This window comes from Glycine soja, chromosome 15 (assembly GCF_004193775.1).
Source record: "Glycine soja cultivar W05 chromosome 15, ASM419377v2, whole genome shotgun sequence".
Lineage (NCBI taxonomy): Eukaryota > Viridiplantae > Streptophyta > Magnoliopsida > Fabales > Fabaceae > Glycine > Glycine soja.
The window spans coordinates 36,548,209-36,560,272 of NC_041016.1; the positions used below are offsets into that span (position 1 = coordinate 36,548,209).

A 12,064-nucleotide genomic window follows, 5' to 3' on the forward strand; every position below is an offset into this window, starting at 1 on the left:
TGGTAATTGATTACCAGAGAGTAAAAACTCTTTGGTAAAAAGTTTTGAGAAAAATTCATGTGCTACTCAGTTTTTGAAAAAACTTTTTAATACTTATCTTGATTAAGTCTTCTCTTGATTCTTGATTCTTGAATCTTGAATCTTGAATCTTGATCTTGATTCTTGGAACTTGAATCTTGAAACTTGATTCTTGATTCTTGAATTCAACTTTCCTCTTGATCCTTGAAGTGTACTTGATTCAATCTTGAACTCATTCTTTGATTCTTGAGATCATCATCTTTGTTATCATGAAGTGTTCTTGACTTTTGAGTTTTTTGTCATCATCTTTGTTATCATCAAAACTCTTTGAATCAATCTTGATTCATCATGAAGCTTGCTTCTACAAAATAATGAGATAGTGAGCTAAATTACTCACAATAACAGGATCCTTATCACTAGTTATCTCTATTGGTGCTCCAAGCAGTCTATAGATTTAATAGAGACAAACTTCAACATGTTTCCTAACTAAACTACAAATGAAAAAGAGACCAAGCTTACCTCGAACCCAAACAGTGACAATGGCAGTGAGATCTAACAAAATGGCACGAAACTTGAAGCTTTCCTCGTACCTCAATCAGCAATACTGCAACTAAAGACGTATTATTATTATAATCATCAATAAAACATGAACACCCACGGAAAATTAGCATACACGAAGTTGACCTACGTACCTCACGGAGAAAGCTTTGAGCTTTGAGCACCCACAAGTGTTTCAGCACCCTAGTACCAAGAGTGTATGTAGGGTTTTCTTCGAGCCACACTTCCAAGAGCAGTGTAGGGGTTCTGTGGGTTTGAGCGAGGGGTTTCCGGCAGTATTGAAAACAATGTGGGACAATGTGGGTGTCGAGGGAGCGGTTTCCGACAGATTTCAGGCGGGAGGAGAAAGAGAAGAGCAATTTCAGGCAGGAGAACAAAGAGAAGAGGGAGGGCAAGATTTTCGAGCGCGCGAGTTGTGAAATGTCAAGTTTTAACTTATAAACATAACAACATCGGTTTTTTAAGGATAACCGATGTTACCTGAATATAGTTAACATCGATTTTGGAAAAACCGATGTTAACATCAAATAGATTACATCGGTTTTAAAAAACTGATGTTAAGATTAACTCCTTAATATCGACTTTCTCAAAACCAATGTTAACTCTATGAAATTAACATCGGTTTTGCCAAAACCGATGTTACCATATTCATCTTAACATCATGTTAACATCGATTTTTTAAATAACTGATGTTAACGTGAAGTAGTTAACATCGATTTTGCTAAAACCGATGTTAAGTAACTCCATTTAATTACAAAAATGTCACCGCGCTTTCTTTAACATCGGTTTTTGAAATAACCGATGTTAATGGAGCAATGTAGAAAGCCTTTTTTTTTAGAAGTGCCGCAACCTGCGCCTATCACGGAGGTGCTTCGAGGCATTCCATAGAGCAGTGCGTGGCCTTCAAGCACAAGGTACAAAGCTTGATTGACACGGGATGATTAACGTTTCAAGAGGACAGTCCGAATGTAAGGGCTAATCCACTTGCCAGTCATGGAGGCTCGACTGTTAATGCAGTGGAGGAATGAGAGTCTCGGGGGTTGAAACGGATGGGAGACGTGTCAACCTCTAGAAGGTTCATTTTGAAAACACTGTGTGAAGCGAATATGATTCGCCTTGAGGGTGACAAGGGAGAGTCCTGTTTAATGCATCCATGGGCAAAGCATGACATGAAGACGTGCCTAATGCCGAAAGAATTGTTACAAGGGATATACCCATCGTAAGAAACATTAACAAGCACACTCTAGACACACTACTGATTTTAATTTATTGAAAATTGCATATTTTAGTAGTAGTTTTTACTTTTTATTAGTATTATTTTCTTTATAGCTTTTTGACGATCTCTTCTGGCTTGACAAGATAAGCATCAACATCTTTAACAGATTGGTTGCAGAATTCAATGTAGCCGAATGGGGGATGAACATCTTCAGTGACCCTCTCATATTCAACACTCCATTTAATTGCAGCACTGCCATCCTTCTTATCAATTGCTTGAAAGATGAGGTTAAAGACCTTAAACTGCTTATCGATATCTTCACCAAAGAGCTTGAATACCATAGTTTTGTTCTGCTCATCAATAGACTCAATAATTTCCTGACATGTTACTGACTTACCGTCTGCTGTTTCACAAGAAATTAGCCAAGATCAATATCACATCATAAACACTACATAAGAAATTTAGAAAAATAATTATTATTGACCCATTTTCTAATTTAATGAGAAACACATGTATGCTCAATAATAATATGTAATTTTTTGGGATATTCGTCTCTAAATTTAGAGTTTAAGGTTGATAATTTAGGGTTTAAATTAATTTATACATAAGTTAATTTTTTTTAGGAAATACATAGGTTATTTTACAGAAACTTTTTATCTAATTTAAAAAAACATTTAATTCTTGCATCAACTAATTTTAATTGATAAGAGAAATTTAATTAATTTTATGTTCTTGTTTTCTTTACCTATTACTTTCTACATCTTATTATGATGGACATAATTGACATGTAAGTTATTTTATACGGACTAAGAAAATTAATAAATAGATAAATGAAAACAAATATTTTATAAAATTAACCTCATCAGTAATTTATTTCTATTTTTTTATTTATCATTAATATTAATATAAATATATAAATAAAAAATTATTTAATGTTATATGAAAAAGAATAAAATGATAATTATTTTAATTTTTTTAATGATTATTATAGAACGAAAAAAGTAATATTTATTGAGAATTAGTTTTATCCAAACAATGTCCAAACCTTCTTTCATAAATTAAAATTTACTTATGTATGCTAATTTATATAAGTTGTTTCATTTAATTAGTGTTATGTGCGTTTATGAGAAACATATAAAAAAAATCTATATATGCAGAACTATTGAAGCATATTACCTATGGTATAAGTCCAGTGTTTGACCGAATCATTGATATGCCAATCATCACCTTGATGGAGCTTAGCGCCATGAATTCTTTCAGCAATGTTCTGAATATGGTGGAGTTGCTTTGAAAAGATATTGAACCACTTCTCTGCGGTTGCGAGGACCCCGACTTCAATGCTAATTATTCCAGCAAGTGACATGATCTAGAAACAAAATAACAGTGGAAAGAAACGGGACAATCTAAAGAGAGATGAGAAGCATGCAATCATGTCACACCCTAAATAGAAAATATTGATCTTACCTTCTCGAGTACTCCTACACCTGTCACCCAATTGAATGAATTATGGGATTCTACAACTAAGTATTTTAAGATTTAAATAATTTTTTTATTACTATAAAATGTAATATATTTTATTGTAGTATTTTTATAATAATTATTGTCATTACATGAAATCAGAAATTAACTTAAGTAAAAATATTTATTTTAATTTATTTATAAAAATACAAACAAATTTTTCTCGTTTTGAAAGTCAAAGGTTAAAATAAATAATGTGTCTTCACGTCTAGATAAGCATATCCACAAAATCTCCAACAATAGGAGACCACCTCTTATCCATCACTCCCTGCACATGTCAGATATGGGATCATCACAAACACAAATGACGCGTGTAACAATGCAAGAGTAAGTTTACAAAAAGTAAACATACTAAAACAGGATAAAAGTTGACATGTTAAAGCATGATCTACTATCATCACATATTTAATATAGCATGCATGCATAAATCATACATAAAGCATAAGTCTCAGAATCCACACAACAAAGAATATCATAACAATCATTAGTTCATCAATCATCATATCAAAATTCAATCATCATACACCATCATCATCATTATCATCACTCAATCATCATCACCATGATTTATCCATCAATCATCAACACCAAAGACAAACTCGACTTCATGGAGATTTCATCTTTTGAGTGATTAACCCAAGTACATTTCTTAACATAGTCGCACAATATGATCTAACCATTCAAGGAGATTCGAATTAAACCTACGGAAGAAATATGGTTTTAGCAAAAATGGATGAATATGAGTAGTGGCTTACCTCGATAAGGATTGCAAAGACATTAACCTATCTAGGGATTCACCCACCCATCCATTATATAGGCTCATTCATTGTTAGCCACCACAACAACCTCCAACACTAAATTGAGGGCCTTTTTAGCACCCTCAACTTATGTGCCTACTCACAACAACAACACTTAGATTCCTTGAGAGTTTTACGTATGACACATCCGTACCCACCATCTCACTCATGGTCAATCTCAAGTATCCAAGTTTCACCATCAACAACAATTCATCCCATATAAACAAAAAGGATCATTAATCCTCTTGAGAAGTAGTTCTCAACACTAAGCGAGATTCCCAAGTGGCTTTAGTGAGACACAGTTCTGGCATGGAACTCACCCTCCTAAGTATATCATTTTCCAACAACAACAAAATCTCCCCAACGGATATAGCTAACTCTTTTTCACACGTACGAATGGTTCTAATAGGTGCCAAATTTCAGTTATTTTCAGGATTAAATTGTTACCACTTATCTTTTAATTATAACAACTTTCTTATAAACTACCCTCAAATCTAGTTGTTTTACATATATTGTACATTTACTAACGTTGTTGTTTAAATATGAAAGATTCATTCATAATTTTGTAGGTTTTGATGATTGTTTGTTAGATCCAGAAATAAGGTCAAAAGGAAGGGCAAAATGATCTTTTCACAAAGATTTCTAACCCCAAATTCGCCTGGGCTAGCAACCAGTTTTGCTAGACTAAAGATTTTACTTCAATCCTAAGCAAGCAACTCGCCTGGGCAAATTTTTCCGCTCTCCTAGGCTATTTTCTATAAATGGCCATGCATGTTGAAGGGAGAAATGATCCCAACAACCTTCAAAGTAGAGAAAAATGCAAAGAAGGAGAAAAGGAATAGTGGTACTACTGCAAAACAAACATTTAACGACGGTTTACAAAGACATTTAACGACGATTTATAGAGACATTTAACGATGATTTACAAAGACATTTAATAATGATTGCGAACCGTCTTTATATAGAATGTCATTGAAAGTTGAAACTTTTAAAAGGTACTTTCTAAGACGATTGTTAATTGACAACCATCTTAGAAAGTAAGACGGTTCTTATCTTGAACCGTCTTAAAAACTTCACTTTGACGGTTATCAGTTAATAACCGTCTTAGAAAGGTTTTCTAAGACGGTCCAAATAAGAATTGTCTTAGAAAGATTACTTTCTAAGACGTGAGTCCAATGCTTGACTCGATCTCCATATATTTTAAAAAGGACTTCGCAATAATCTTTGTAATAATTATTGAAAAAATAATTTTTTTTAATAATCATAATTAGCATGATATGAAATTCTATATCATTTGGTGTGGACTAATTCCATGAAAACAAATTTTCTACAAGAGATTGTGTAGAAAGTTACTTCCACAATGGAGCTATTCAAGAAGCCCCCAGTGTTTTTCTGAATAGCAAGAGGATAGTCAAAGTGCAAGTTCGTCTCGAAGGGTGTAATGCCTAAATATATAATGCTAAACAAATTAAAAACCTATGCTCATGAAATTAATGGTGGTGACACGAGAGTGGAGATATAAATGAATTTTATGTTTCTTTAATTAAAGATTAAATTACTATATGTCCTAAAGTACTAACAAACAAAAAATGATTGAGTTTTTGGTTCAAAAAATTTGGTATAAGCTGCTAACTTACTCCAACGGAAAAAAATATGAGAATATATTAGCAAAAAATTTGGTATATATATTAAATTACATGATTTTGAAATTTTTACCAGGTAAAAGTCCACTCCATGAAATGGACATTCTGTAAGAATTTATTCCAAGATTCTTCAAATGTTGAACGTCTTCCTACAAAATCATTAAAAATAAATCAAGTAATATAAAAATAAAACACAATATCAAACACGTGTTTGTACACAATCTTATATCTTATATTCGTGTAACTCGTTCCCACTCACCTTGTATCGCCTATAATGCTGAATCATCGTAGGAAACTTATCACCGTCTATAAACGCTCCTGGTTATTAAAGAAGAAAGAAAAGTAACTAAAGATTGTTAGAAAAAAATGATGATAAAATAAAGTAACATATATTATGCGTTTAATATATTTCCATTAATTATATCTTAAAAAGCATTTATATGTTATAGTGAACCTTTATTACGGTTAACTCTATCATCCCATACACTTGGTCCTCTTCCTCCTTCACTAGCTGCTCCTTCAACCTATATTAAGATATTACGTAATAACTTGTTAATAATAAACTACCTTAATACTAAGATATTATGTTAGCCTAAAACTTTTGGGTTCCTGTAAAGCAGATGTTCCTTCTCCAAACAAGAAGTCAGATGGAAATGACCCTGGTTTTGGAAAGTGAGAACGTCTTTGTAAATCTACCAAAGAAGAATCAACAGTTTTGAAATAAAAACAAAAAGTGAATAGTTTTAAAATCGATATACTAATACAAATATGGTTAAATAAAAACAAGTAATACAAATTGAATTTCAACGGAAGGACATGATTGTCTTTTCATAAGATTAACCCAATCATGTACTGTAAAATGAAGTTTGCTTCTAGTTAGACTCAAACGAGTACATTGTAATTATAATTGTTGCTTTTAATTATATATAAAGTTTGATCAATGAATTTAAAAAGGCAAACTAATATTATAATTATTATTGAAAAAACTAACCTCTTCCTTTTTGGTTATTGAAAAAAGTTTGCGGATCTTTCGATAGTAGCTAGGTGGCTCCTGTAAATATACCCAAAAAACATTAAAATGTTAATAAGCATATACAAAAGCAATTTTCTTGTTACTTTTTCTTTTCTTTTCCCCTTTTACGCACGTACTGATGGAATTTTTAATTGCTTAAAAACTTACCTTCTTTTCATTTAATTATTAATTTTAATTTTAATAACATAATTATAAAGTAGAAAAATTATAATATTTATAAGAATTAAAAAAAAGAAGAAAATAAAATTAAAAATTTACAATTTTTTAAGAGTAAAAGTTTAATTAGATTTTTTTTAGAATAATATAGTTTTTTTAAAACTAAAAAATAAATTAGATAAATAAATGATCAATTATATTTTATTTAAATTGTAAAGTTAATTAAATAATTAATAAAAACGGGATTAAAAAAAAGTGAATCAATTACTAATTTAGTTTGATAAGGATTAAGGGGTCTGTATCCTATAAAGTGAGCAACTCACTCACGATGAGAAATCAACTATCAATATTATGTATGGACTTGGGGAAAGAATAAGATCGAGTGCCAACTGCCAAGAGAAGTTATGGAAAACTTTGGAAAAGAAAAGTGACCATTGGCTCAAATATGGTTTTTATTATCCTGGTTGTTCCTGAACCAGCAATTTTTCTGAATGGAATCGTGCAAGCTCAATGTTTACTTGTTTCACGGTTGCAGCAAAATATAGTTTTTTTATAAGGAAAAAATGTTTTGGCCAGACTCGGCATGGCATAGTAAATACCTATTTTTAAATTCTCTACAAGATACTATTTACTCATGGAATCGGACCATGTACAGTTAGCAACACTTGTTTATACTCATGGATTATACACAACAGCGTAAAGCAATAGCATCTTTACCACAACCAAATACATCAAGACTCAAGGAAGGATTGGGAAGAAAGAGCAGTGGAGGAAGAGCCTTAACTTACCCAAATACATCCCCTCAGTAAAGCACATTCATTTTCCAAAAACATGGGAGCTTCCATGCACTCCATTGCCCAAGCATGAAGGCAAAGACGCACACAAGCATCATATGCAATCACTCCATGCCATGGACCAAGAGCACTAAAATGAATTTGCATATTAGCGCACATTCAAGGAGATAAATATTCAGCACAATAAAGAACACGTAAAATACCTTGCATGAAATGTTGGAAGGCGAGGTGGGTGTGAATTTGAAGATGTAGCAGCCTCTGAACCAGTAGCAATTCTGTGAACATAAATCAAGATTAAATAATATTGGATTGCTATACATTCCTATAACTTGTTTGGCTGGGAAGGAATGCTATACAATTATTATCCAATATACTAACACTATTAGAAAATATGTTTTTAACGTAAAATTGACAACATCGGTTATTTAAATAACCGATGTTATATAATAAGAATTACACAAAAAAATGTATGAATGTTGACAGTTCACATCGGTTTCTATAAAAACCGATGTTAACTTATACGTTAACATCGGTTTTGTATAAAATTCGATGTTAACTTCCAAACGTTAACATCGGTTTCAATCAAAAATCGATGTTGTTATTAGGATTTTTTTTTAAATACACTTTCTATTTTTACAAAAAACCCAAAATTTAACCTGTAAATTTCAAATCAGACCACACAACACAACATATATCATTTGCATTCTGCTTTCAAACAGTTTTTAGCAGAAAGCTAGATAGTAAACTATCAATTGTAAAAAATCAATTGATAACTATGAATAAATAATTTATTAACAACTATCAATAAAAAATATTCAATGTTAAAATGAAATAACAATTGTAAAAAATGTAAAGCAAGCTAGTAAACTAATTAAGTAACCTAAAATTACATAGTTCCCTAACATCCTAAGTTCCCTAACATCCTAAGTTTGATTTCTAACTTTGAGATAATATTGTGCCCACTGGATGCGAAGCGCCTTCAATCTCTTTGCTTCCAATGGTCTAACATCTTTAAAATATTGCATGATCAAATAAAACATAAGTTAATAATGTAATATCAATGATAAGAAAATCAACTTGGTTTGAAATAAACAATTACCCGTTTCCCAATTATTCCTGACACTTCTTAAGATTATAGTGGACATCCAATGTATGACGTAATAGCCACACTCAGTACTTCCTTTTTGTTTATTACACTAAATACATAATGAAATTTGGATATTAAACGTTAACTACAATTAGTGTACACACACATAAAATATATATAAGTAGAAGTTTTATTTAAATCATGTACCTTTACAACAATCCACCTAGCACCAACCTTCGATTTAGGTTGTGGAGTATCATCAAGTCCTTTCAAAGCACTGTTAAATACAAGGAACATTAAAATATTGATGTTGTTGAGTAATGCTAATGCAAATGTATTGAAAAATAATACTGACCTGTTAATTATTCCTTTAAGGTAGTTGTTTGGCCTGTTATGCAAGGAACAAAATGTTGGATCAAGTGGCCTCGAAATAATTAAGAAGAGGGGGGGTTGAATTAATTATTAATGTGTCTTGACTAATTAAGAATTATCCTTCTTAATGTTACTAGATTCAACTAGGCTTTTACTACTAAGTTAAAAAAGTAAAGAACAGAAACAATAACTTAACCAAAAGTAAAAACGGCAATTAAAAGTACACAACGGAAATTAAAGAGTGTAAGGAAGAAGAAGACAAACACAAGATTTATACTGTTCGGTCACAACCCGTGCCTACATCCAGTCCCCAAGCAACCACCGGTTCTTGAGATTTCTAATAACCTTGTAAAATCCTTTACAAGCAAAGATCCACAAGGGATGTACCCTCTCTTGTTCTCTTTGAACAACCAAGTGGATGTACCCTCCACTTGAACTGATCCACAAGATATGTACCCTTTCGTGTTCTCAGTATAACAATCCAAGTAGATGTACCCTCCATTTGTGCCACAAAGGATGTACCCTCCAATGTGTTAGGACAAAGAATTTTTAGGCGATTAGTCCCTTGAATTCCTTGTGAGGGGGATACAAAAGATATCTCAGGCGGTTAGTCCTTTGAAATCTTTTGTAAGAAACAGAAGATATCTCTGGTAATTAGTCCTTTGAAATCTTTTGTCAAGAGGGAGAAGAGAAGAAACAAAAGAATTCTTAGGCGGTTAGTCCTTTGAATCTTTTGAGAAGAGAGAAAAGTGAATGAAGAAAAAGAATAGCAGAAATTTTTGGTCAATGAACTTTTCTTGAAAGAGAAAGTATTGAACAAAAACACTTAGAAAGATGAAGAGAAATGAATGAAAGAAATCAGTCTTTTTTGAATGAAAGAAATCAGTCTTAGTTGTTTTTGAAATTCGTGCCATGGTCACATATTTATAATTATTTGATGACTCAAGTTAAAGTTTGTGACTCTTGGCAATTTCTTTAAAACTAGTCATCTTTTAAAAATTGTGACTCTTTTGAAAACTAGTCACTTAAAAAGTTGTGACTTTTGAAAAAATCTTCAAAAACAAGTCACTTTAAGAATTGTGACTTTTGGAAATTTATTTTTCGAAATCAGTCACTGGTAATCGATTACCATCATAGTCTAATCGATTGCACATCAAAAGATGTGACTCTTAATGTTTAAATTTGAAAATCAAAACGTTTAGAAACACTGGTAATCGATTACAAGTATTGTGTAATCTATTACACAAGTTTAAAATGATTTGAAAATGTTTTATCACTAGTTGTGACTCTTGAAATTTGAAATCTAATGTTTTAAAACATTGGTAATCGATTACATGATTATAGTAATCGATTACAACTTTGTAAATCAGTTTTGAAAATAATGCTGACTACTGGTAATCGATTACCACCTTCTAGTAATCGATTACCAGAGAGTAAAACTCTTTGGTAAAAGATTTTGTGAAAAATTCTTGTGCTACTCAATGTTTTGAAAAACGTTTTTAGTACTTATCTTGATTGAGTCTTCTCTTGATTCTTGAATCTTGATCTTGATTATTCTTGAATCTTGATTCTTGAAACTTGATTGAATCTTGAAACTTGATTATTCTTGAATCTTGATTCTTTGAAACTTGATTCTTGAAACTTTTTGACTCCTGATTCTTTGGAGCTTGCTTAACTCTTGATTCTTTGGCATCATCAAAATAATCTTGGAAGTCATTGCTTCCACACAAAACCAGACAACAAGATTTTCCTTAGGCAAAATGACGACCATTTGCTAGTGTGCGCTGCAGTGGAGACCAATATGGGTTATTGTAGTATTATACATTATTTAAATTCAGTTGTTCAGTTTTACTTACCCATTCAGGTAGGCTCCAAGGTAGACATCCCGTTTTGAACTCTGCATCCAACTCCTCATGTAACTTTCTGATTCAAATTGCGATTGCCCAGATCTCTGAATGGACTGTGGCTCGAGGAATCCATACACATCAAAATTCCCCACTTGTATACTTGTCTCAGTTAGATGCCTATTATCGTTAACACAAACTTAATTATGTATGAATCTAAAACAATAACTTAGGTAATTGACAATAATCTAAATTGACTTACAGAATCCACAACTGTATAACAGATATGCTGAGACATTGACCACCGTGTGCAATTTCAGACAGATCTTCGTGCTTTATGTACAGCGGGAAGTGTTCATTAAACACCCTGAACACGATAACATCCCACATAACCTGGAGAGGCTTCAAAAAAAGATGTGGGATGGTCAATGCCATCAAATATAGGAGATCATCAACCTCATGATCCGACCTATTTGTAGGTTTTGCTGGAGACACAGTTGCCTGTTTATCTAACATAATTTAATTACAATGAACAATTAAATTTAAAAAAAAGGAGCATATAATGAGAGTAAAATACATGTTCTGATAAATGCTTCACGAGATGTGTCAACCAAGCAAGAAAGGTGTTAAGTGCCTACCCACTAAAATAACCTCGTTAGTGGGTACAGGAACGGGAGCCTCTGCATCTTTAACCTCCTCAACACCAACCTTCACTTGTCCATGCAATAAAGGGATGTTGTGAACAACTGTGGATCCCTCATAAAGTCTTCCTAGGGAAACCAGGCGGGAAGGATTTTCTTCGATGTACAATCCGCATTTGTTTGAGTCATCCATGTCTAGATCGGTCCATGAAGGATCAACACAACTCCCCTTTATGTTGACACGAGCAGCTGAGGGACCAACCTCAGGCTCCGGAGGCAATGGAAGTCCCTGTGATTAGATCTATGATTGCAAATGGGACTATATCTAGTTGAAGGATAACATCAACTGTTGAGTCACTTTTTCTGTGATCGACTCCTCTAGCTGGT

At 32.4% G+C, this 12,064-nt stretch overlaps 1 protein-coding gene across 1 annotated transcript; it reads right to left on the reverse strand.

Moving 5' to 3' along the window:
• Positions 1-1,899: 1,899 nt before the first annotated feature.
• Positions 1,900-3,155, reverse strand: LOC114386106 (MLP-like protein 28). Its single transcript, XM_028346112.1, has 2 exons — positions 2,969-3,155; positions 1,900-2,192 (listed from the first exon to the last, which is right to left on the reverse strand). Exons 1-2 carry the CDS (start codon positions 3,153-3,155, stop codon positions 1,900-1,902), a joined length of 480 nt encoding a protein of 159 aa, XP_028201913.1.
• Positions 3,156-12,064: the final 8,909 nt, after the last annotated feature.

Bases quoted from the DNA above. Each gene is read 5' to 3' on its own strand.
- LOC114386106 (XM_028346112.1), bottom strand. From the start codon at position 3,155: ATGTCACTTGCTGGAATAATTAGCATTGAAGTCGGGGTCCTCGCAACC. The intron at 2,193-2,968 runs GTAATATGCTTC...GTGAAACAGCAG, and splicing joins ACACTGGACTTATACCATAG to ACGGTAAGTCAGTAACATGT.